The following is a 27,852-nucleotide window of genomic DNA, read 5'->3' as shown; positions in this document are numbered from 1 at the left end:
GTCCAGGAGAAAAGAGAGAAGGAAAGTGGCCTTCGCTCAGAATCTGTGTTACCTTCAAGGACAACGGGGAAAATGTACAGGTAACAAAACAGAGGACTAGACTTCAACTGTCACACACACTCCACAAGGTTTTGCCTCAGCTCAAGTTGAGCTCTCTGTAAAGATACGGGTCCAGCTCACGGAGAGCGTCGATCAGAACCCTGCTGGCTGCAGCTCCTTTTTTTCGCACCACGTCCAGCACCTCAAGTGCTCCGTCATTTCGGGATTTGGTTCTGGCTGACTCCATTTCAGATTCACTGATAACTCCAGACTCAAGGAGTTTATCCAGAAGGTCCTTCAGGACAGGTGGAGACACTCTTTCTTTGAACTCTGTCCGAACTGAGAACAGCCTCTGGTCTGCTGGGACGCTGCTCTCTGCTGGGACGCTGCTCTCTGCTGGGACGCTGCTCTCTGATGGGACTCTGCTCTCTGATGGGACTCTGCTCTCTGATGGGACTCTGCTCTCTGATGGGACTCTGCTCTCTGATGGGACGCTGCTCTCTGATGGGACGCTGCTCTCTGCTGGGACGCTGCTGTCTGCTGGGACGCTGCTCTCTGCTGGGATGCTGCTCTCTGCTGGGACATTTCTCTGGGGTAATTGCCGCCTTGGACCTGGTAGATAAACAGGGGAAAATGGGCTCAGGGCTTAACAGGTTAAAATGTATAAAATCTCCTACACCTATGTTATTCATGTTTTGTTGAGTTGTGTACGTACATTATCCCAAATGGTTCAGAGAGATGTGTAATTTTAAAGGTAACAGTACGTTCATCACGGTCTCCTGTAATGGCGGCGTATCCAATTAACCATTAGAAGATGAAGACTACAACTCCCATGATGCCACGCTGTTTCACCACCACACTACTTTTTACTATAGTTTAGGAATATAACAGGTTGTGTGTTTAATATCGTAATGATGCGCTGCCATGGAGCCTTAATAGAGAAGGCTATGAGATGGAGCTTTAGAGCTATCCAGTCTATCACTGGGTCTGAGCTCAGGTGGAGTCTTTACCTTCCAGTGATACGGGACAAGACCAGACGACTTTTCCATCTTGGTCCTTGACCTTCAACACCACTTTCTCTGTGCTCCTCGTCAGGTAAACTAGAAATGTCGGATGGTAATTTGGTCCAAACCTGGATTCAAATTTTTTACTCTGAAAACCAGAAGAAGAAGTTAAAAATTGATCTGGATCTTTCCTGATTGTGGATCCACATGCAGATAAATGTGTGTAAATGATCATTGTGTTTCTTTAGAAGAGTATCAGTGACTCACCTCAGGGTGTGTGAGGAAGCCCTCAGGTTCACAGTGCACACTGTATCTGTGATGAATGTGCAGCTCACAGTTGGAGGAGAGTCTGATGTTCACAGCACCTCCTTGTTGTTCAGCAACCTTCAGTAACAGGACATTTTGATCAATTTAAAACAACATATTGACAGACCTGCTCTACAGAGATATCAGAATTACAATCAATTAAGAATAACAGTGTGTGGACATATTGTGTGTAGATTAATTAAAGTGTATAGGTTAGATACTTTTTGATGAAATTCCACTCCAACACATTCTCTATATATGTATTAGGGTTGTCAACATTAAAGGTGGGGTAGGTAAGTTTGAGAAACCAGCTCGAGATCGCTAGAATTTGAAAATACACAACCGGAGAAAATCTGCCACTTCCTCACAGAGCCCCTCCTCCAACACACACGAACGCGCACATGACCAATGAGGGCACGAGATAAGTTTGTGCACAGATGGAAGGCTGACAGGCAGGTAGGCCATCCAGTTATTTTAGCCGGGCCGGCTCAGATGATTGGTCGTGCTTTTTACAGTACTACGGCTTCCACAGATGATATTTTTTAATGGATTTTTTGTCAAAGCACTTCAGATATTCATTGCTATCAGGATGTTAAGAGCATTCCATGGAATATAACAACAAGTGTATCTCGAGCCGGTTTCTCAAACTTACCTACCCCACCTTTAACGTGTCAAAACTCGCGATTAATCTGGAAACCTTGACGCGTTAAAAGAATGAATGCATATTAATCACATGACCAATTCCTGTATGCGATCACACAAGATGCCGGCTCTAATCCCTAAAAACTACCAGAGGGTTGGCTAGCCATGGCTAACATCAATATGATGTCTTCCAACACAGACTGACGGACGTGACGTGACGTGACGTGACGTGATTCAAGATGGCGCCTGTGTCGGCTCGCCGCTCGCTCAGCTCTCTACCTTTAGCTATCCTGTTTTTGTTTTATGTTTGTCAGAATGTCTCTGCTCTGCTCGTTTATGATCGCCAAGCTCTCCTCCACCTCAGACCCTCACTGGAGTTGATATTGCTGCCCAAACCTACATCTGGCAACCATAAATCGTCCCCCCCCCCCTCTACTGTCGGATATTCCCACTTACCTGCGCCGATCGCCCGCATCCTGCGCTTTAGACGACGGGGAAAGCGTGGTGGTGCACTGGTCCATCTTAAGGCATACCTGACGGCTTCTTCTGTGAATTATCCACGCCTCGGATGTCATGGCCCTCCCGCTGCACGCCATGTGAGGGATCGGTGGATTCGCCCCGTTTTTCCGGAGCTGCGGACTCTGCTGTGCCCACTGGCAGCTCCTCCTGCCCGACTAACTGCTCCCGGCCCGCGCGGCGTTCAACACGCACATCTTCGTCAGCTGAGACGCACTACACCTTCGGCAAGCCCGGAGCGAAAACTTTGCATGGCTTTGCTAAATGCTAGGTCGATAGCAAACAAAACGTTCCTGCTAAACGACTTCTTCACCTCTCGTGAACTGGATTTTATGTTCCTGACGGAGACCTGGGCTCACGCTGGCGAGTATACACCGTTCTCTGAACTTCTTCCTCCTGACTGTACATTCTTCAGCTCCCCCCGTGCCACTGGCCATGGTGGGGGCATAGCATCAGTGTTTAGAGCTAGCCTCCAAAGCCGATTGCTTCACCCTGTATCTAGCTATGCCAGCTTTGAGTTGCAGCTTTTTGAACTGAACCCGGCCTCGCCTATACTCTGCACAGTCGTGTATCGTCCGCCAAAGTGTAATAAGGATTTCATAAATGACTTTTCTGACTTTCTGTCCGGGATCATGGTGAAATATGATCGTGTTTTGATCTCCGGAGACTTCAATGTCCATGTGTGTTGCGAGTCCAAACCTCTGGTTAGGGACTTTTTAAATCTCCTTGATTCTTTTGGTCTCGTTCAGTCCGTGGCTGGCCCAACACACGAAAAAGGACACACTTTGGACTTAGTATTATCGTTTGGACTGTCTGTCTCTGTGGATGAAATATGTGCAGCAACGCGTATCTCAGACCATTTACCGGTTCTGTTTACAACCTCCATCCCTTCCGCAGGAGTCGAATCACGTGCCCCTGCGCGTTGTCTGCGTTCGATTAACCCCTTGACTGCCTCACAGTTCTCTGATGTTTTTAATGCTTCTCCGATCTGTAAATTAGATGTGAACTGTGCTTTTAATGCTGATGAGCTTATCTCCATGTTTGACTCGACATGCACACTAATACTGGATTCTGTTGCTCCTTTTACGCTTAGACGCGCCACAGTTCTATCAGAGCCGTGGCTCAATGACTGTACTCATGCTCTCAGACGCGCTTGCAGGCGTGCAGAGAGAAAATGGAAAAAGGATAAACTCCATGTCTCCCTAGAAATCCTTCGTGCTTGCCTTTCTGACTACCAGACGGCAGTCAAAGCAGCCAAAACAGAGCACATTTCTCTGTTCATCTCCAAAAACAGCCATAAACCTCAGGTTCTTTTTAATGTCCTCAACTATCATTTCTTCTATTGTCCCATCGACTACTCTCTGTGATAAGTTTCTTACATTTTTTATTGAAAAAGTATCTGCTCTTAGGCTAGCCCACACTAGTGCTACCCCAGATCCTGCTCCTTTTCTGTGCCCTGCTGTCCTCGACCACTTTGAGCCTGTATCCCTCTCTTCTCTCTCAGATGTAGTCAAGCACCTGCGGCCGACAAACTGCACCTCAGACAGCATTCCCTCTCGCCTTCTCAGAGATGTTTTAGGATTCAGTTGGAGTAAGTATTTTATTACTTTTAAACACCTCTCTTACCTCAGGATGTGTCCCAGCTGCCTTCAAACATGCTGTGGTTAAACCACTCCTTAAAAAGAAAAATCTCGACCCCTCCATTCTCGCAAATTTTAGGCCCATCTCCCAGCTGCCTTTTTTATCAAAAGCCCTGGAGCGAGTAGTCTACGCCCAGCTGCAGTCTTTTTTAACCATCCATGGAATCCATGAAAAGTTTCAGTCTGGCTTCAAACCCATGCACAGCACTGAAACAGCCCTTTTAAGAGTTTTTAATGATCTGCTCCTAGCCGCCGACTCAGGTAGCCCAGCTGTCTTGGTGCTGTTAGACCTGACAGCTGCCTTTGACACTGTGGACCATAGCATCCTGCTGTCACGGCTTGAACAGTCCGCTGGCATCACAGGCTCTGCCCTTGCATGGTTCAGGTCCTACCTGACAGACCATAGCTTCTCGGTACAGCTAGGTGCCTTCTCCTCTGCCAAAGCCCCTCTTACCTGTGGGGTTCCCCAAGGCTCGATTCTGGGCCCCATCCTTTTTCTACTGTACATACTGCCCCTAGGTTCAATACTCACAAAACATAACATTCCCTTCCACTGCTACGCCGACGATGTACAGATCTATCTGCCTCTCAAAGCAAATGTCACACACTCACTACAGCAGTTGATGGACAGCTTAGCAGAGATAAAATCCTGGCTGAGCAAAAACTTTCTCAACCTCAATGAGAGCAAGACTGAGGTCATCTTTTTTGGACCGCAACCTCCAGCCTCTCCGGTTGATATTCTGGGCTCTATCAAAAAAAACATCCTCCCCTCGGTCATGAACCTTGGAGTGACCTTCACTAGCACTTTTAAATTCGACAAGCAGGTCAGCACCGTAGTAAAATCCTACTTTTTTAAAATAAGACTATTGGCCAAAACCAAGTCGTATTTATCTTTTAATGACTTAGAAAGTGTTATTAACGCCTTTGTAACCTCGAGACTGGACTATTGTAACGCTCTGTATGTGGGTATGGACCAGGCCTCAATTAAACGCCTACAGCTAGTCCAAAACACTGCTGCACGTTTGCTGACTGGCCACAAAAAGCGTGACCACATCACCCCTATTCTGGCCTCACTACACTGGCTTCCACTTCGGCTCAGAATTGATTTTAAAATCCTTTTATTTGTTTTTAAAGCACTAAATGGGCTGGCTCCGGCCTATATAACTGAACTCCTCCAGCGCTACACCCCAGCCAGAGCTTTAAGGTCTGCTGACCAGCTGCTGCTGGTAGTGCCCAAGACCAGGCTCAAAACCCGAGGGCACCGAGCCTTCTCAGCAGCTGGCCCTAGGCTCTGGAACACTCTGCCCCTCCATGTGAGGTCGGCCCAGACCCTAGGGGGTTTTAAATCTAACTAAAAACACACTTCTTCTCTCTGGCTTTCTAGTTAGAGCGGAGCACGACTCCTGACTTTTCCGTGTGTTTTATTTTTATTTTGTTTTGAAGATATATCTGTTGTAATTTATTGTTGTTTACTGTGATTTGTAGTAATGTGTTTTTAATACATGTACAGCACTTTGGCTCGACCAAAAATCGCTTTTAAATGTGCTATATAAATAAAACCTGATTTGATTTGATTTGATGATGTCTAATGGAAGATCAAGGACAAAACTCCCCAGTTTTAATACTTAATGTCCGGCTCTGACCTGAGGACAAGCAAAGGATGTTGTAAAGCCACAACGAACCTTAACGGCACAAAACACACGGTTTAAGGATTTTTTGCTCCACTGATCTAAACAAATACTCCCCGTCGTCGAGACGTCTTGCCTGGTGGAAATTAGCAAATAGTTAATTCCTTTTCTTTATTCTTCTATTCTATATTTTAGCTCTCAATAACTTCAGCATACTTTCAGCTACAGAAACCAATTATCAAAAATATTCAGCCTTTTCAGCACATGATGGAAAACTTTAAATTACTTCAAAACTTTGTATACTTTTTGAAATATTCATCTTTTTAAACAATTTTTTGAACATGTAACTCAATGGGAGGAACCTTCAAATCCTCTTTTAGCTACACCGTGCACCAAATGCTACTCCTTCCACATACTTTCATTCCAACTTTAAAACAGACACAAGACATTCAGCTATTGAACTTGTATTCAGATTTTTTATATCTTCTATAGTTTTTTACTTATCCCAGTTTAGGTTTTGGTACATTTCATAATGGTTGTCTCTTGCCCCTTTTCCACCAAAACAGTTCCGGTTCAAGATCCGTTCTGTTTCTGGTGCTTAACTGGTTCTTCTCTTTAGTGTTTCCACCACTCAGAGCCCGACTGGTGCTGCCGCTGCTGCATCATGACATAATAAGTGAATGTGTGTCAGTCTGAATTGACGCTGTTTGGCATCACAACGCTGTTATGAAAGTTTCTCTGGTATAACATGGGTGATGTTAGCATAGCAACCGAAGCTAAACTGACTACTTGCTAAGCCGTTTTCTACAGGCACATTTTACCGGCGTATTTTTCATTATTATTCTACTTGTGATAGTCGGACATGACAACCTGTGCAGCCCATGTATTGATTCCATCCGATAGCTGCTATAATAACAAACAAAACGTCTGCCTGCTCTCCACAATGATCAATAACAGAACTGGATAGAGCGTGGGAGGCGGGGTCTCGTTCTTTCCTATCAGAGCTGCTCATTGGTAGTAGTACCGCCGTTTGGACACAACACATTTTTGCCTCTGAGTCCGGCGCACACCCTGGGGGCTTGGTGCTGCCCCAGAACACCTCGTTGTAGATGTTTCTTTTTCCATGTTTTTCTTCCGGGGCCTATTGACGTCACTAAGTCCAAATGGACCAATTGGCACACAGCTATAGAACAATAGGCACACCCTCTGCCAGGGCGGGACTCCCGAGCATGTCCCGGAGCGGACAGTGTGAGGTGGATTTCCCGCTGTGTTTCCCTGGATGCTGAATATAGACCAAGCTCTGCACACACACTCACTCACTCAGGCCCCACGCAGCAACCAGGAAACAACACCAGTAATCCAGCTCACACTGTCCGCTCCTCGAGCCTCAAAGGGCGGAGCAGCGAGCCCCGCAACGTCCCGCTAACACGGCACCCAGACCCCACGCAGCATTCTCATCTGTTTGTCATTACTGGTGTCATTTTCTGGGGGCATATGGGACAGACTCTCAGGGCTAGAGGGTCTTTAAAATATTGTAAAACTGCTCTCAATCCCAAAATATAAACTCTATTCAAATAATTTCAAAAGATTTCAGTAGCAACATTTGTCTGGCTTGACTATATGCCTTCATCATATCTTATGCCGCGTTTCCACTACAGCGCGCAGCCCGGTTTAAGAGGGCTGTGACGTCAGCGGCCCGTTTGTGGTTGCGTTTCCACTTGGCCTAGTACCGGCCGGCTGGTCCTAATTCTCAGTTTTTCTGGCCTCATAAAATCGTGGGGCCAGGGCCAGAGGCAACCGGGCTGTGTTTGTGACGTCAACGCTCTCGGCTGCTGATTGGTCGGAGAGAATCGTCACAATCTGCGCGCGAGATAATCCATTTTACAAACAGCATTTTTGTTAACGGAGGAGCTACAACAATGGCAAAGAAAAGCACACCATGGTCGGTCGAGGAAGTGACGACGTCCATTATATTGCAGATGATAAGGTCCAGCGGGTGCTCGACGGGACAACTCGCAATATCAAAGTCTTTCAGGAGGTCTCTACACAGACACTGGACTCTCCAACGGCGTTACTGGAGTCTGCATGGTACGTTTTTGCTAACGCTGTGTTATTTGCTTGAAAGCTTTGTGTCCCTGCTTTGTGTCCCTGCTTTGTGTCCCTATCTGTTTTAAAGCTCACTTCTAACAAATAAGTCTATTTTATCCTTACATTTATGTTCGACAACCCCGATGGAGCCCCGAAGGCTAGCTAGGCAGATAGCATTAGCGAGAGCTATTGTTTGCTAACACCATATGTGCCATTGTTTACGTTCAGTTTGTCTTTTCTATAGTTGTTGTTGCTATTTATAGTATTGTGCTGCAGTAGTTTGTGGAATTTACAAGTCATGTTTCTGTTCTAGATGATTACATTGGGACTAGCGAGGAGGAACAGCGAGGAGGACACAACGTCCTCTGCATCAACAGCACAAACCGAGGAGGAGAGGATCTGGCCCTGCAGGAACGGCAACTGGCCCAGCAGAATCAATGCCATGTCTTCTCTTATTGCTTGTTGATAAATAATTGCACCCACCAGCGATCGCACAGAAAGATGGCATCATCTAGGCGTCCCTCTGCAGTCAGAAATATCATAAACACCATCGTCCACAAAGCACTGTACAGGGGTTTATGGATTTAAGAGAATACTTATCACAGTGAAACCTTTATCATCTGTTGCAATTAAAGCAAATAAGAGAATAAATACTTGGTTAAATAATACATTTTAACTCTTTAGCAGGACAACTCTGCATACTGTTTGAAATTGAGTTTGCTAGCTTGAGGTCCTCCTCTAAAACATAACATTACATAATGGTATTAAGAATACATGATAAATACATGTAGAAAAATTACTCAATTGTAATACCCTCGTTGTGCTAGACTCAAACACATTGCTTACATATTTCAAAGAGAAGAGAACAAAAGAAAACACCTATACAAAGAGAGCGGTGCACAGCGCTTAATATTTACTTGCACTATATTTCTGTTGATCTGGGTTATTGTGTTGCACTGTTGGAGGAGCCTGTGACCTAAGATGTTCATTGTCATAACTACACTAGCTATGTTCGTATGACAAAATAAAAAACCTTGAACCTTGAGGCTGTGTCTTTCAGACAAACCATCATAATCATATTATTTTATGCTGTGGATACTTTAGCCTCCATCCATGTTAACAATTTTTTACACTTGCATTTATGAATATAGTTCTGTTGTGTTTTACACTTTTGTATTTATGTTTATAGTTTGCTTTGATATTTGCTTAATTTATTAGATTATTATTATGGGGGCAGTACTTGTGCTTGAAATTCAAATATTTACTAAATAGTCAATTCTGATAACATTTTTTTGGTTTAAATAATTTGACAAACACATGTATGTGAAAAAGAAAAGATGTATTTATGTTCAATACAATACAATGAATATTTAGGTATTACACGTAGGTTTTCCTCAGGCATCCTGAAGTTCTCCACTGAGTGTGTGAAAGATGGAACAATCACATTCCACCACTCGGTAGCTCGGTCGGTAACTTCTGAAATACACAAACAAAAGCATACATATTTTAATACGTAAAAGTGGTAGCTACAATTAATTAAATACTTGAAATACTTTGGTCGTATAGGGAGAGTGAGCCTAAACACATTGCTAGTTAGCGAACGTTAGCTTACCAAGTAGCATTGTAGTTAGTAGTGATTCGAGTCGTCCTGTAGTCTCTGCGGCGTAGGAGGACTGCCCGAACTCTCGCGTCAGCTTCTTCTATACCTCGTCTTGCTATACGTCGCCTCTTTCGAAACAACTTGTCTATTTCTTGTGATAATAAACCACACAGCAAAAAAACAAGCAAACGATCGCTTTCACATCTCCATTGTTGTGTCGCATTGAAGATGACGTCACGGCAGTTTTAAGCAGCGTCGCTCCGCCTACACTGTTACTATAGATACTGACCCGGTTCCTAAACTGTAATGGAAACGCGCCACAAAGTGAGCTGGTCCTAACGAGGCCGGGCGCGGCCAAAGGAGGCCGAGCGGGGCCGAGCGAGGCTGTGTAGTGGAAACGCGGCAAAACTGACCCACCATTCGGGCCCAACAGTGATCTCAGTGACAAAAAGTCCACAAAGAACACACACACACACACACACACACACACACACACACACACACACACACACACACACACACACACACACACACACACACACACACACACACACCACACACACACACACGACACACACACCACACACACACACACACACACACACACACACACACACACACACACACACACACACACACACACACACACACACACACACACACACACACACACACACACACACACACACACACACACACACACACACACACACACACCACACACACACACACCACACACACACACACACACACACACACACACACACACACACACACACACACACACACACACACACACACACACACACACACACACACACACACACACACACACACACACACACACACACACACACACACACACACACACACACACACACACACTTGTTTTTCTCCCCCTCTCATCCCCCCCAACCACACACACCTTCAAAATAAAAGCCCTAGAATATCACTGTATCCATAGACGCACAGGACATTTTTTTTTCTAAATAAAAGCCCCCCACTACTTCAACAACTACTATGAATGTTACTGCTCCTCCTACTGTAACTACTACTACTACTACTACTACTAACACAACTACTACCACTGCTACTACTACTCATACAACTACTACTACTACTAATACTACTACTACTACTACTAACACAACTACTGCCACTGCTACTACTACTCATACAACTACTACTACTACTAATACTACTGCTACTACTACTAACACAACTACTACCACTGCTACTACTGCTCATACAACAACTAATACTACTACTACTACTACTACTAACACAACTACTACCACTGCTACTACTGCTCATACAACTACTACTACTACTAATACTACTACTACTAACACAACTACTACCACTGCTACTACTACTACTACTAATACTACTACTACTACTACTACTAACACAACTACTACCACTGCTACTATTACTCATACAACTACTACTACTACTACTACTACTAATACTACTACTACTAACACAACTACTACCACTGCTACTACTACTACTACTAATACTACTACTACTACTACTACTAACACAACTACTACCACTGCTACTATTACTCATACAACTACTACTACTACTACTACTACTACTACTACTACAACTACTACCACTACTACTACTGCTCATACAACAACTACTACTACTACTAATACTACTACTACTACCACTGCTCATACTACTACTACTACTACTACTACTACTACTACTAATACTACCACAACTACTACAACTGCTACTACTACTTATACTACTACTAATACTACTGCTACAACTACTTATACTACCACCACTACTACTCATATAACTACTACTACTACTACCACTACTACGCATACAACTACTACTAACATTACATTACATTACATGTTACTTGTTAGACGCTTTTATCCAAAGCGACATACATACTCAATACTGTGGACAATCCCCACAGGAGCACTTTGTGGTGAAGTGTCTCAGGGACACAACGACATGCTGACTGCAGTGGGGTTTGAACCTGTGTTGAGATCTCCATATCAGGTTGAATAATTAAAACGAAAGTTAGTTATAATCAAATATAATCAATTATATTCTTGTATAACCCACAATGAAAATGCTTCATATTTTATGATTTTCTATATTTACAGTATAAACAAAGTGGTTTGTTAAATTGAGTGTGTAAGGCCTATAATGATTTATGGGTGTCACTGATAAGAGAAGAGGCAGTTTCTTCTCTCTCCCCTCACAGCAGTACACAGGGAGGGGGGCTCCTGACTTAAGGAGAAATACATTGAGGCCCTAAAAAGGTGGTTATGTCATAGCCGAGAATAATATTTTGCAAGTCCTGCAGAGTAGGGGTCATGTCCTTTTTACACAAACATGGGAAGGTGTGTCTTATGCCAGAGCCATAGAATATGTCTGGTCATGTCCAGTCCTGTACATCAGAGGCCATGCCCAGTTTCCACAAATATGGGTATGGAGGAGGTGTCTTTGGGTTTTTCTATCCTGTTTTCGAGCATAAAGACACTGGCAGATGGGGAGGAACTTTTCTTTTTGGAGAGGGGGGGATCCCCTGGTATGCTCTCTCTCGGTAATGCTCTCTCCCTGAGAGCTGGGTTTTTGCTCTCTGTAAGGTTCTCTCAAACTTGGTAAATATCTCTCGAATTTCTTTGTTGAAAGTGGAGTGAATTTCTGGGTTGAATGAGTGGAATGAATTGATATGTGTTTGTGAGTATTAGTACCCGCCACCTGTGAGGATCTTCCTCCGAATACATGCGGGATATAGGTGTGTGTTTGTGAGTATTAGTAACCGCCACCTGTGAAGATCTTGCTCCGAATACATGCGGGATATAGGTGTGTGTTTGTGAATGTTAGTACCCGCCATCTATGTCGGAAAAAAGGTATGGAATTGATGTGAATTGATTTGGTGAATGAAAGTTTGAATGTGCTTTTTATTATCACCGGCCTTTTATGAGGAACAGCCTCTAAATTGTATCGGGAGATTTTAAATGTCACAACTGAATTGGGCAGTTGAAGTTACAAATGATGGTAATAAATGTAAAACTGTGAATTAAAGTTTCATATTAGAACATGATCACAGCGTGATAGGTTTAGTATGATTATAATGTTGTAACGAGAGAAGGTAAAAACCCTGTATAAATTTGGACCTATTTTTCTTCAAATAAACTGATCCCACCTTTTGGATTGGGACAATTTAAAAGACATCTGCGCTCTCCTCTCCTGCTTCAGAGGTAAGATTGCACACTGCCACACTCACACTTAGGTAGGGCCACACCTCATTTACTGACTTCAAAATCCTTCGGGATTGCTTAAACAGATTAAGAGGGTCGTCTGAATTGAAACAGCAGTTAATTGAACCTGGTTCTTCAGGAGTTAATAGAGGTGAGATCTTGCTGACGTTGGTGGATCTGAGCCAAGCAGCAAACTTACATAGACTCAATAACTTCTGTTAGGTTAATTAGTAGGTCTGAGTAATTCGCCGGAATAAATGATCAGGTCCTCCCGACTCTTACACCTGATTGAACATTACTACTACTACTACTACTACTAACACCACTATGATTAATACAACTACTACTCCTTTTACAGCTACTTATACTACAGCTGCTTCTACTAGTACAGCTATTACTACTACTACTACTACTACTACTACTTTTACTTATAGTATACTACTACGTGCATTTCATATCTAACTCCTTCAGCCTACTTTCAGCTACAAAAACCATTCAACTACAACATTATTCAGCTATTTCAGGACATTTAGGCTATACATTTTCTTGTTTATTAAGCTTCATCACTATTTTTCCTACTCTTCCAGTTTAAAATGTCACTGTTAAGTTTTCAACAAAGTCAGTGCAATGCATTTGAGTTATAACACTTACTTGGTTTTTGTAGCGAAAAGCAGCTACAGTCACCATTCAACTAATAAAATATTCAGCTTTTTCTGCATTTTTAAGCTAAATCCAGCAACAAATGTGTGCAGCTTACAGCATTCACATGCATTTTCAGCAGGAAATGCATTTTCTAGTTAGTATTAAAGTATCTACAGATGGAGCATCTTATTTCAGACTCCAGCATACAGCTTCCTGCCTACTACCAGCCAGTTACCTGCCTAAGACCTGCCAAAGACCAGTATCTGGGAATGTTAAGCCCTCCCACTATTTTCCAAGAGGGCGTTGCCAGATTTTCTATTTCAGGATTTAACCAGGAGATGGCGCTATATATTAAATAACTATGGCCAAACTAAGACTTAGTTTTTCACAAGAGAAAATGCAGATATTATATAAAAAACTAAAGTTAAAATCTTGTTTTTAATGCCCCAAGAGCAATAAAAACACTTGTTAAAAAAATCCTGAGTGAGGCTTTCATAAATTGCATTTCGCTGACGCTTTTATCCAAAGCGACTTACTATTTAATAAATGATAAATGATTATTCAAAACAAATATGAGTGATGTGTGATTATTATTCATGCTATATACTGATATAGGGCTAAGTAAGCAATCAATCCTGCAAATTAACCCTTAGTTGTTCAATATATTTATTCAGACAATGTGAGTAGAAATACAGAAATTCTGCTCCCACCTAAGGCCAACGTTGCAATATTACAACATTTCCCTAAAAACTTACCAAAACGTAAACATTTTTAAAACTCTTTCATTTCTGCTCCAGAGGCCAGGGGTTAAATTGGGATTTGATATGTGGGGGGGGCTCTGTTAGAAGGTGCGACGGGGGAGGGGGGAGAGAGTTAGACGCTCGTGAATTGTCAACGGGGGGGGTTGACATCAGAGCATCGTCCTATGGGCTTAGCCCCGGACAGGTACAACAGGTATTCACTCAGAGGGGGGTACTAAATGCCACCCATTTACATGTAGGCAAACAAAATCAACATAGAGTAGGGGGGTGGGGGATGGTGAACGGTATGGTCAATGTTTGTAAACACAATCCCCAGGATGTGTCCTGATCAAACCAAAATAGAAAATGCAGATATTACACTCAGACATTGGAAAAGTCTATGTTAAAAAGCCTCAGTCATGTTCAGCTATGTTACTATTTATAATGTTATTGTTGTTACAACAGAAGATGTTTTTCTTTATATTGAAGTTAAATGCATCAATCTGGTGCACTTTGAGGTCAAAATTAAGAGATTTATGGATACCGCTGGAAAAAGCTATGTGTGAAAGTTTAAATCTTCCTTATTGAGCTTTAAAACAAATTAATAACGACTATATATAATAATAAAATAAACACCGGCTGTTGTTATGCCTGCTGTAACGTTAAATTACTCCGTTCTCCGCTTAAGTAATTATGCCGTTCCAAGCTTCATAGTTGTATTTATCATCTAAATTTGCCGAAACAAGTTTAATATTCTGAAAGCCAAGACTTTGTTTATTTGAAATCAGATGAAAACAAACTGTAACGGGCCCTGCCGTGTTATCTTGATATTTCCGCCACAGACCCTTTCATACCGGCAATGCGCGATAGAAACAACAGGAACTGCGACAGCATAAATATGCGAACAGAAACCTACAGACTGCTGGAGAAGAGATATCACAGGGGGGGGGGGGGGGGAGGGGGGGTTGGGACACACACATTCCGATGGCCAATTAGTTTTAAACAAAGAGTATAGCCTACTCAACATAGGGGGGTGGGGGCTGGTGAACGGTATGGTCAATGTTTGTAAACACTGTGACATTTTGACTTTATTTGATCATTTCAGTTAAAAACTAATTTAGTAATTTACAGGAAAGGAGTGCACGCTACTAAAGAGACACGCTACCATGGAAACCAAACAATGGTGTTGCTGTATTGAAGTCCGAGTGGAAACAGTCATATTTGGAGCGTTATGTTAGAATGAAACAGCCAGGTCGTGACTCACAAAAAAAAAGTGTTACTTCACTAACTGTAAGCTTGTCACTCAGAGTAACCTACAGTTAACTTAACTGTTGGAAAAGAAAGATCAGGGGGGGGAGAGAGCTGTGGGTGATGGGCCATTAGGTGTGTAAACACACAGCTGAGAGCTGCCGTTTCATTCTGACTGTTTAAAAAACGGTAACAACGGACTATTTTTCTTGGCGGATGCATGTCAATTTAAATCAATACATACAACTATTTTTTAAATCAATAAAAACATTTTCTAAATCCATAAAAGCATTTCAATTAATATTGGGAGTCATGTCGTTACTTTGTTGAGAATGTGGCCATGTAATAAGCGGGATAATTTGCAGTGACTTGGTCATTATGGGGAAAAATAACACCCAGGGATCAAGATCCCTCCGCTACGCGGATCTTGATCTGCCTGACAAGGCTTCATTAAAATATAAATATTTTTAGTGAATTACTGAGTTTAGGCACGTTAATGAAGTTGAATACAGTATATTCATATTTGTCAGTGATTTCATGTCAATTTGGCGAACATAAACATAAATGATCGTGGTGAAGATGATGATTAAATTAGGATTAAAAATCGAGAGCCGGCTGCATTTCCTCTCGTTCGTTTTTTTCGACTAAACAACATTATTTTGTTAAATAACAACATGGTGATGTTTTGTAAATGATTACATGTCTTATTTAGCACAGACTATGATCCTATCCGTGACATATGGATCTTAACAAAGATCCGCTATACATTAGTACCAGACATATTGTGGTGATTGACATTATTCACCCACGGATCTATGGGTTGGGGTATTGTTCCGCACGGACATTTTAGTGAACCAGACCAGCTGTTTCCGCCGATCTTCGCTTCCCGGGCATGAAGTTGTTTACATGTGTGTTCAGATGCTAAATAAAAGTTTAGCTTGTACTTTTGATACCCCGCCTCCGACTCCCGTCTCTCGGCACCACAACATCCAGTTTACTGTATCGAAGTTGATTTCACATGAGCTCCAGTGTGGAACCCCACTGCACCCCCTGGTGGATCAATGATCCATTGCAACTGGCTTCACAATAATTACATTTATTTATCACGGGGGCGGTATCAAGTCAGACTGGGGGCCGGCTCTTCATCACGAACCGATCACGGGCCGATCACGGACCAATCACGGACCAATCACGACCCTCACGTTTCAAACTGTCTGAAATAAGATGCTCCATCTGTCATGGTCCATCCGCCTAGAGTTGGTGCTGACCGCAGAGAAAACGTGCTTAAAGACTTTAAAAGAATGAAACTATCGTGCTATTACATTACATTACATTTAGCTGAGGCTTTTATCCCAAGCGACTTACAACAAGTGCATTCGACCAAGAAGATATAAACTTAAAGAAAACAGAATCATATAAGTACATCAGGTTTCATAGAGCCAAAACATTTCAAGTGCTACTCAACTGGCTTTATCAACTGCTATCATATTATCTCTCTCAGTAGGGGGCCTCTACTTCTTAATGTCTTTTTTAACGTATTTTAAGCAATATACGCAAAAGATTCAGTTCAGATCTTAGTCTTCTCCCAGCACGAGAACGTTTGCGAAGAGGAGCAGTGTGTGTGGAAACAGGTTTAAACCAGTGTTTAGTCTGATGGTGAGCACATTACCTCCTTCACAAGGACGTTGTTCTGCAGAAGATGTACATCCAGTATTTGCTCCACTCTGTCCGGGGGTCGTAGGAACACCAGAATTTGGCCATTTATCGTCCACCCTAGAAGCCTTTTCAATGGATCGAAGATAATGCCGAGGAGAGAGAGGTGAGGCACCTTCACCACCACGTGAGTGGGTGTGACCTCCAGCGGCTCCAAGACGCTCAGGCCTTCATCAGTGATGTGGACGACAGACAACAGGCCGTCCAGGAGCAGCGCTGTGGAGCAAAGAGCTGGTCATCTGTTGCTTTGCTGCTGAAACAGCTTCATCATATTCAATGTCACACCACTTTAGTTCACAGCTAATGTTCATCTAATGTCATTCACTTTGGAGCCTCACTAGGATGTACCAGTTTATACCCTCCACCTTTTATTCTAATGTTTAATTATTGATCCGTCCCCCTGTGATCTTTCTGGAGGTGAGCATGCGTAATTATTTTCTAATTTAAAAGACTGCTGAGATGTTTGTAATCTGCAGTCAGAACAGCTTGACTGTGTCCGGACTCATGTCTGAATGATTCTCTAGACGTGTGAAGAGTTTTCTAAAGCTTTCAGGGCGTAGAAAGTCTAACTTATAAATGTTGTTGTCTGTTGTTTTGTTTTGTACATGCTTCAGCCAGACTGACAATGGAGAGAGCAGAAAGAGCAACAGATGGATAACAAAGTAATAATTAATCAAACTGCTAGCTTAGAGTGAGTTAGCGTTGAGTTAGCACTGTTAGCAGCTAAACATGCTGTGGACTGACAGGTCACAGTTTACATGTCTTTAATATACAGTGAGGAGACTGCAGAGGCCCAGAGACACTCCAACTCAGTATTTAGAGCTGCATTGCATCGTCTGCTTCAATAATGATGTCATGAAACACATCGACTAAATGGATGTTTTAATGATTTCATTCTTCTTCTTTTGGGGACACGACTATTTTGAATGTAAAGAACAGATTTCGTGTCTGAATTATCTTATCTTTGTTAAACTAGTTTAATAAAGCTGCTTCATAACTTCTGAACGGTAGAGGATATTATAAGGTGCTAAACATTATATAAGTGTATTTGTTAACACTAGATGTCTTTACCCTCCTCTGTCTCACTGTGCGGCAGGTGGAGCTGGCAGACGGCAGCTTCAACAGAACTCTTCACGTCAAACAGCGGCCCTGCTGCCTGCTTGCCAGCTGATTGGAGGAGACTCTCATCCCAAGGGACCGTCCTGTACAGAAGCTCCGCCTCCTGAGCCATGACGAACACCAGGCCAGTCGAAGCACACTGGAACTCACCTGGACCAGGACACCTGAACCTGTAGACACACAAGAGACAAGTTACTACAACAAGCCTTCACGGGCCTGTGTTCTGACTGACAGGTGTTCATCCAGCTGGATCTGACCTGGAGGAGGGTTTGTTGAAAGATCTGAAACACCTGATGGTTACAGGAACATCACTGAAGATGTGTCCACATGCATCAGGATGTGTGTGTACACTTTCATTCAATTAACAAAATGTCTAGTCCAGCGAGGATCTAGACTGGTACAAGAAAACAATCCTACACACAGAGGCATTATTTTATTCATGTCTGCTGGAAAGAGATTGGATGCAATACCTCAAGGTGAAAGACATGACATCAAACACAATGAAATTAATATATGTTTTTAATGTGTTTAAAATAATATTTGGTCATGTTGTAGGGTTACCTGTAAGAAGACTCAGGTGTGTGTTCAGGTGAGAAGGATTCAGGAGCCTGGAACAAACAAAGTTATTTATTATATTTGAAATCAAGTTAAGTTCTAGCTTCAACTCTGTACAGCTGCTCCTCTCTCACCTTTGTGTCTGTCTTCACTTCCTGTTCCACATCGGAGACACCTGATGGAGAGAAGAGGTGAGAAAAATAATAATAAAACAATAATAATAATTATTGTACTATAAATACCTTTTAAGATCAGATTTAATGTACAATATCTTGATGAATGGAGGACATGGTTTCAGTACTCACAGGTCTTCTGGATTGTGGATCTGAACGTCTCATTATCTCTGATCCTGTAGGGATGAACACAATCCAACAGTTTGAGATCCAGTTTAAATAAGTGTTAGTTCTTTGAGTCAGCTTCAGAGTCCTGATCTCATGCTTTACATCCCATCATATCTTCTCTGCAAACACTACGACTGCCTGCCACAGCTCTCAGCTGCATTACAGGAAGTAACCAGTCATTAGAAACTCAAAACATCCCATCAAGAACAGACTACCTTTCCCACTCTGCTGTCAAACCCCATGTCTGGTGGAAAGTTGTAGGGCTGCCCCCAATCAGTCGACTCAACGTTAGTCGGCTAAAGAAGTCAGCTGGAAACCCTCAGCCTTCATTCAGAGCGGAGCCTGGTCATTAAGATCATTCTGTCGGGCAGGAAATCTAAAGAGTGGATCTTTCTGAGCGTAAAGGACGAGTCCCACAAGGTGACATGCAGACTCCACAGAGAAGAAGTCTCCTCCGTATGATTATCCCACAACGTGTGTTCCTCTCTCAGACTGGGAGGAAAGCAGAGAGTCAGGCAGCAGCCTAGCTCTGTATCAACATATAGAGACCTATAATATAAAATCATTCTGACCTCAGAACACCATAAAGCTCTCATTTCATGATGAGGGCGTCATGTCCGGAGGGATTTCAGCCCACGCTCATATTTTCACTGTTTCCGTTTCCTGTGTAGTTTTTATTGGGTTGTTATATTCAGATATGAATTATAGAAACTAAACTACATGTTCAGTGTGTGTCCTCGCTGCTTGTTCACACACATTAAGAATCCTCAGCGGAGCTTCTGCTGTTCACACCGCTGCGTCCGTGCGCTGTGACTCTCATGCGCTCTCTACTGTAACATCTCATTTATACTTCAAAGGTTCATTATTACAGTCTTATTATATATTCTATGTGAAGCAACACTGTTATAATAATGTTCTTTATCAGCCTTGGAAACTGAAACCATTTTGGGAGAAAAAAACTAATATATGAATAATCATAATATATCCTAAACGTGAGTCGACTAATCGCCTGAACTGACGACTATCAGTCGACTAGAAGAATCTGTAGTAGAGGGCAGCCCTAGAGAGTAGATTACTGACTAAATGTGGCTTTGCATTTCCAGCTGTTCTTCTATAGTTGATGGAAGAATGAAAGAGCCTGCAGTCAGTGGGTAACATCACTGATCTGTTTCCCCAGAGAGAGAAACACCTCCCTGAGTTTCATACAATACTGCTGAACCAGCAGAGACCCCTTACTGACCTGAGGGTCTCCAGTCTGCAGTCTGGACTCTCCACAAGATCTCTCAGCAGCTTCACATCTGAATCATGCAGATCGTTCCAACTCAGGTCCAGATCTCTCAGATGGAGGGTTGGACTTCAGAGCTGAGATCAGAGCAGAACAGCTGATCTCTGACAACATGCAGAACTCCAGTCTGAATAAAGAAAACATGATGAGGATAAAGATGAGTTTATAATCAGATGTTTCTCAACATGTTTGTATAAATGTAAATATGTAAGTAGCAATAACTTGCAGAAATGATTTAAAGGATAATCATTGATCAGCATTGAGTAAGGGTAATCAATAAGCATCTGCTTCCTCCTGCTCCCTTTGGACACATATCATTTATTATTATTAATATTTGTGTTGAATATATAAATATCATTATGAATATTGATAAATACTTTATTCTAACAATACGGTATTCTGTTTTTCACATTTGTTATTTTTTATTTGTTGTTTTTTAATCTGTTTGAAATAAAGATGGAAATGAAAAGAAATGAAACATTGAAATGAATGAACAATAAAATGTGTCTCCTTCAGAAAGTAAACTTCATCATGTCAAACTAATATCACTTCAGATGACCTTTATTCAGACGTTATCGTTTACTAAATATTAAAAACATAGAATTACTTTTTACAAATAACAGCAGATATCTGTAACAGTTCCTTTAAGAACTTTATTTAGTACGTAAACATTTAAATTAGGGCTGTGCAATTAATCGTATTTTAATCTCGATTACGATTTTGGCTTGCAACGATTATGAAAACAACGTAATCGAAATAAAACGATTATTTAGCTGCGTTCCCTTTCTCAACGATGCTCTCAATGTGTCTTGCGTCACACACCCTGCCCCCCCCCCCCCCCCCCCCCCCCCCCCCCCTCAAAGCCCTCTCAGCAGGTCGTGCTGTGACTTGCAGTCTGTTTCATAAATCCATAGAAACACGTCACAAGGGAAGCTTTAGTTTCTTTATTCTCCGTCTCGAGCGTCAACTTCCACTAACTCGTCCAGCCGGAGCCTCTCAGCTACTTCCTGTTTCCAGATGAGGGGTTACCAAAATAAGAGCACTGCGTGGAGCAGTATAATTAAACATTACAGGTTGAGAGTGACGTCAGTTATCATATTTATATATGTTTAGTAGGTTGTGGAAGTGCGCTCCAAAATATTTGTTGATCTTCTTTATTGGTATTTATTATTTTGATATTATTTATTTAAATGTAGATATAAATGTATAATTTATTTTGTATTGGTTTTTCAGTTGAATTAAACTTAAAGTTCAGGGTAATCAACTGTTAAAAACATACTGTTCAGATTATTATTTGTTTTAAAGTTCAATAAATGGATGTTTTCAAAGTCAATGAATAATCGTATTTAATAATCCTGATATCAATTTTGACCAAAATAATTGTGATCATGATTTTTGCCATAATCGAGCAGCCCTAATTAAAATATGAATAAAACAACAATTACAAAAGTATGGATGTATGGATCCAGATCTCTCAGATGGATGTTTGACTTCAGAGCTGAGATCAGAGCAGAACAGCTGATCTCTGACAACCTGCAGCCACTCAGTCTGAATGAAGAAAACATGATGAGGATAAAGATGAATTTATAATCAGATGTTTCTCAACATTGAAATGAATGAACAATAAAATCTGTCTCCTTCAGAAAGTAAACTTCATCATGTCAAACTAATATCACTTCAGATGACCTTTATTCAGACGTTATCGTTTACTAAATATTAAAAACATAGATTTACTTTTTACAAATAACAGCAGATATCTCTAACAGTTCCTTTAAGAACTTTATTTAGTACGTAATCATTTAAATTAGGGTTGTGCAATTAATCGTATTTTAATCTCGATTACGATTTTGGCTTGCAACGATTATGAAAACAACATAATCGAAATAAAACGATTATTTAGCTGCATTCCCTTTCTCAACGATGCTCTCAATATGTCTTGCGTCACTGTTAAAAACATACCATTCAAATTATTATTATTATTTTTAAAGTTCAATAAATGGATGTTTTCAAAGTCAATGAATAATCGTATTTAATAATCCTGATATCAATTTTGACCAAAATAATCGTGATTATGATTTTTGCCATAATCGAGCAGCCCTAATTAAAATATGAATAAAACAACAATTACAAACATATGGATGTAATATATTAATGTAGAATAATCAGGTTGAATAACTAATGAAAGATGAGATCTAAGAGAGGCTGTGGCTCAGTGGGATAGGGTGCTGAACTTTGAATCAGGGGGTCACAGGTTCAAACCCCACTGCAGTCAGCATGTCGTTGTGTCCCTGGGCAAGACACTTCACCCCAAATTGCTCCTGTGGGGATTGTCCACAGTATTGAGTATGTAAGTCGCTTTGGATAAAAAAAAAAGCGTGACATGTAATGTAATCTCCAGCAGTAACAGAGAGTCAGTGAACTGACCTGAGACTCTCCAGAAGATCTCTCAGCTTCACTCCTGAATCCTGCAGATCGTTGTAACTATATTGATAAGGTATTGATAAGATATTGGGGCGTGATCACAGGACCATCAAACGTCTTGTTGAAAATAGTCAACAGGGTCGCAAGAAACGTGTTGAGAAAAAGATGAAATGAAGTGCCAAAGATTTGAGAAGAATGAAACGTGAAGTTACCAGGAAGCCATTATCCTCCAGTATCATATTCCAGAACTGTGAGCTATCTGGAGGGCCCAGAAGTCTCAGGTGTTCAGAGACATGGCCAAGGTAAGAGAGGCTGAAACCCAACCTCCACTGAACAAGACACACAAGTTCAAACTTCAAGACTGGGCCAAGAAATATCTGAAGACAGATCTGTCAAAGGTTTCATGGACTGATGAGATGAGGGTGACTCTTGACGGAGCAGATGGATCAGTAACAGGCACAGAGCTCCACTTCCACTCAGACACCAGCAAGGTGGAGGTGGGCTACTGGTGTTGTTAAAGATGAGCTAGTTGGACCTTTTCAGGTTGAATACTCAAAGTCAACTCCTGAACCGACTGCCAGTTTTTAGAAGACACTTTCTTCCATCAGTGGTACAGGAACAAGTCTGCATCTTTCAGGAAGACCATGATTTTATGAAGAACAACGCTCCATCACAGGCATCAAAGTACTCCTCTGTGTGGTTTTCCAGTAAAGGCCTTAAAGATGAAACACTAAGGACATGGCCCTCTTCCTCACCTTATCCCTTCCTCACCCAGACCCGGCGCCAGAACAAATCTAAAGGGAGGGCATATGATTTTTATGGGAGGGCACACAAAACCGTCATGTGCTGCGGGCCTGCGGCACAATATATATCAAACAGCAAGGCCAACTCTGCATCTTTGTGCAGCGTATACTCAAACAGCGATAGGAAGAGCCCACTGCCTGACTCGGACATGCTGTGGACTGAATCGTGGTCACCTCTGAGAGGGAGTTGGTTGACAGCTAAAAAAGCTATAATATCAACGACAGCTGACACGTAATAACGGTTCCGTGCCAGCTGATCTGTGTGCACCAAAGTACTAATTTCCTTATTTGTTTCCTCGCGTATCTGTCTCTCTCTCCACAAACTCTCACATGAAATGTGAGAGTTTGATGCGGCATGTCTTAGCAGTCCTTCATTAGTCTGTAATGCGGGTTTCCAGTCGCAAAAACCTTTGACAGTAAAAGCCGCATCAGACGAAGACGTATTTACTTTAAACTGTCTACAGGGGAAACAAAAGGCTGCGTCTGCTTTAAACGAATATTCAAGCCATGGTCTGTTGTTGTACCATGCAGTGGCAAAAGTGTGCTTCTTTCCTGAAAACAATCTCCCTGGATAACGATCCAGTTTCACCTGGTTGGGTTTATTAACCCCAAGATCATCTGGGGCTGTTGGTCTGTGAGCGTACCAATAGTACCTGTTGATGTGCTGCAAGGTAGCGTCTGTAGTGGAGGCACCGGCACGGAGGAGGAGGATGCTGGCGGGTGTGGTACAGGGTGTGGCAACGCAGGTGGTGATGGTAGGGGCACAAGGAGCTGTGCCTCGGAGGACAGCGTTGGTGGCGGCCGCCTTGATGAGTCAAGGATTGGGCTCGCTAACTCAGCCCCGGGGTTTGCCGAGGTCAAGCTTGTGACATTAAGGCGTGCTGCTGCAACGGCAGGTGCAGGGACGCCAGCAGCACCATCGCCTGCAGTTCTTTCATCGCTATTTCATTTGAATAAATCCTTAGACCTTTTAAGCCAATTTCTGATGTCCATTTTGTAATTCAAACAGAAATGGGAGTCTACAGAATGCACAATAAACAATAAACAAATCCAGAATAGGCGGCAGAGTGTGACGCTGTGATTGGTCTAAATGTGGACGAATCACAAATCACAACAGACACATGAATTTATTTAACGTAGCCTGCGATTTTTTTTGTTACTATCTGACATCACATACATCGTAGCATAAAGGTTCACAGTTTATTTATAATAAAAAAAATAAAGATCTTTAAAAAAAAAAAAAAGTATAAATAATAAAAAACGTGTTTATTGGGGGAGGGCAGGAATGTCAAATGGGAGGGCCCTCCCTGGCCCTCCCACGGCGCCGGGTATGTCCTCACCTGTCCTAAACCCTTCCTCACCTGACCTAAACCCTTCCTCTTCCTCACCTGACCTAAACCCTTCCTCACCTGACCTAAACCCTTCCTCACCTGACCTAAACCCTTCCTCACCTAACCTAAACCCTTCCTCACCTGACCTAAACCCTTCCTCACCTGACCTTAACCCTTCCTCACCTGACCTTAACCCTTCCTCACCTGACCTTAACCCTTCCTCACCTGTCCTAAACCCTTCCTCACCTGACCTAAACCCTTCCTCTTCCTCACCTGACCTAAACCCTTCCTCACCTGACCTAAACCCTTCCTCACCTGACCTAAACCCTTCCTCAACTGACCTAAACCCTTCCTCACCTGACCTAAACCCTTCCTCACCTGACCTTAACCCTTCCTCACCTGACCTAAACCCTTCCTCACCTGACCTAAACCCTTCCTCACCTGACCTAACCCTTCCTCACCTGACCTTAACCCTTCCTCACCTGACCTTAACCCTTCCTCACCTGACCTTAACCCTTCCTCACCTGTCCTAAACCCTTCCTCACCTGACCTAAACCCTTCCTCACCTGACCTAAACCCTTCCTCACCTGACCTAAACCCTTCCTCACCTGACCTAAACCCTTCCTCACCTGACCTAAACCCTTCCTCACCTGACCTAAACCCTTCCTCACCTGACCTAAACCCTTCCTCAACTGACCTAAACCCTTCCTCACCTGACCTAAACCCTTCCTCACCTGACCTAAACCCTTCCTCACCTGACCTTAACCCTTCCTCACCTGACCTAAACCCTTCCTCACCTGACCTAAACCCTTCCTCACCTGACCTAAACCCTTCCTCACCTGACCTAAACCCTTCCTCACCTGACCTTAACCCTTCCTCACCTGACCTTAACCCTTCCTCACCTGACCTTAACCCTTCCTCACCTTTCCTAAACCCTTCCTCAACTGACCTTAACCCTTCCTCACCTGACCTAAACCCTTCCTCATCTGACCTAAACCCTTCCTCACCTGACCTTAACCCTTCCTCACCTTTCCTAAACCCTTCCTCACCTGACCTTAACCCTTCCTCACCTTTCCTAAACCCTTCCTCACCTGACCTTAACCCTTCCTCACCTTTCCTAAACCCTTCCTCAACTGACCTTAACCCTTCCTCACCTGACCTAAACCCTTCCTCATCTGACCTTAACCCTTCCTCACCTTTCCTAAACCCTTCCTCAACTGACCTTAACCCTTCCTCACCTGACCTTAACCCCTCCTCACCTGACCTAAACCCTTCCTCACCTGACCTTAACCCTTCCTCACCTGACCTAAACCCTTCCTCACCTGTCCTAAACCCTTCTTCACCTGTCCTAAACCCTATAGAGAACTAGTGGGCCCTTCTTAAACGGGAGGTTTACGGTGAAGGGAGACAGTTCACCTCTCTGAACAGAGTCTGGGAGGCTGTGGTTGATCGTCAACAGATCAAGAAACTGACAGACTCCATGAATGGAAGTCTTGTGACTGTTATTGAAGAGAAGCGTGGCTATATTAGCATCTGGTCTTTTTATGAAATGTCAGAAATTGTATTTTATTTACATTTTGAGTTGATAACTATTCTCCCTTTAACAGATGAAAATAAACAAGTGAGATGGGAAAATTGTAGTTGTTCCTTTAGTTGCATATTCATTCTGCAAACTAATAGTTACCCAATAATTGTGCACACAGAGATTTTCTCCTAAGAACACCAAAACCTCATTTTTACTTTCTTAAATATTCAGGTTAGAGGTTCATTAACATTTTGGATTGACTGAGAGTACTGTAGTTCTTCAATAATAAAATGAATCCTCAAAAATACAGCTCCCCTAATAATTGTGCACACAGTGTATGAGATCTGCAGCAGTAACAGAGAGTCAGTGAACTGACCTGAGGGTCTCCAGTCTGCAGTCTGGACTCTCCAGAAGATCTCTCAGCAGCTTCACTTCTGAATCCTGCAGCTTGTTGTAACTCAGGTCCAGATGTCTCACACTGGAGGGTTCAGACTTCAGAGCTGAGATCAGAGCAGAGCTGACCTCTGACAAACTGGAGCTCTCCAGTCTGAATAAAGAAAACATGATAATACAAATCCAATTAAAATCAGATGTGTTGTCAGAACAAGTAAAGAAGCAGTGGTTACAATAAGAAAAACGCAAAGAGTCACATCCAATAGAAACATATCGATGCATTTATTTTAAATGTGAAGCAGTCAGTTTATCATTTTAGCAGCTCTGTTGAGCATTTTGAAAATGTATTTGCAAGCCTCTGTACAAGGCTTTGTCTTTCTATCTTTATAGGCAGAGGTGTAAAGTAACTAAATACATTTACTCAAGTACTGAACTTAAGTACAATTTAGAGGTACTTTTACTTTACTTGAGTATTTCCATGTTCTGCTACTTCATACTTAAATTATGTACTTTTCCTCCACTACATGTATTGAATACCTTTAGTTACTTTACAGATGTGGATGAATGATGTGAAATATAATCAAGTGTTAAATCAGACTTTAGTTTCACCTGGAGTAAATTCACAAGCTACCCTGCAGTATACAAAGTCATTCAAACTAGCCTTTACCAGCGTTGAGAACACTTTCATGACCAATCATTATAAAACATACCATATATATTATTCTGAAATGGACCAATCTGCACAACGACTACTTTTACTGTCGCGACTTTAAAGGGGACCTATCATGCAAAATGCACTTTTGTACGTCCTTTATACATGAATATGTGTCCCCGGTCTGTCAGGGAACTCACCAAGTGTCAGAAAACACAACCCTCTCTCGTTTCCTCCATACCCAAATCTCTAAAAACGGGGCTGCAACGGATCTGATAAAAACTGATACAGATTTGAAATTGTTCTGACGTCAGAAACAGGGAGCTCCGCCTATATGGGCAACTCTCCACCTATCAGGAGGAGACAGCCACGGCCATTG

At 42.4% G+C, this 27,852-nt stretch overlaps 1 protein-coding gene across 1 annotated transcript; it reads right to left on the bottom strand.

The window, feature by feature from the left end:
- Positions 1 to 136: 136 nt before the first annotated feature.
- On the bottom strand, positions 137 to 18,874 carry LOC117475800 (caspase recruitment domain-containing protein 8-like). The gene is made up of 8 exons (XM_034122150.1): positions 18,857 to 18,874; positions 18,729 to 18,775; positions 18,120 to 18,337; positions 17,005 to 17,264; positions 1,311 to 1,427; positions 1,050 to 1,191; positions 515 to 651; positions 137 to 334 (listed from the first exon to the last, which is right to left on the bottom strand). Exons 3-8 carry the CDS (start codon positions 18,277 to 18,279, stop codon positions 137 to 139), a joined length of 1,014 nt encoding a protein of 337 aa, XP_033978041.1. The 5' UTR covers positions 18,280 to 18,337; positions 18,729 to 18,775; positions 18,857 to 18,874.
- Positions 18,875 to 27,852: the final 8,978 nt, after the last annotated feature.

This window comes from Trematomus bernacchii, unplaced genomic scaffold (genome assembly GCF_902827165.1).
Source record: "Trematomus bernacchii unplaced genomic scaffold, fTreBer1.1, whole genome shotgun sequence".
In the NCBI taxonomy this organism is placed as follows: domain Eukaryota; kingdom Metazoa; phylum Chordata; class Actinopteri; order Perciformes; family Nototheniidae; genus Trematomus; species Trematomus bernacchii.
The sequence above is the reverse complement of the archived record's forward strand: the minus strand, read 5'-3'. Positions and strand labels throughout refer to the sequence as shown.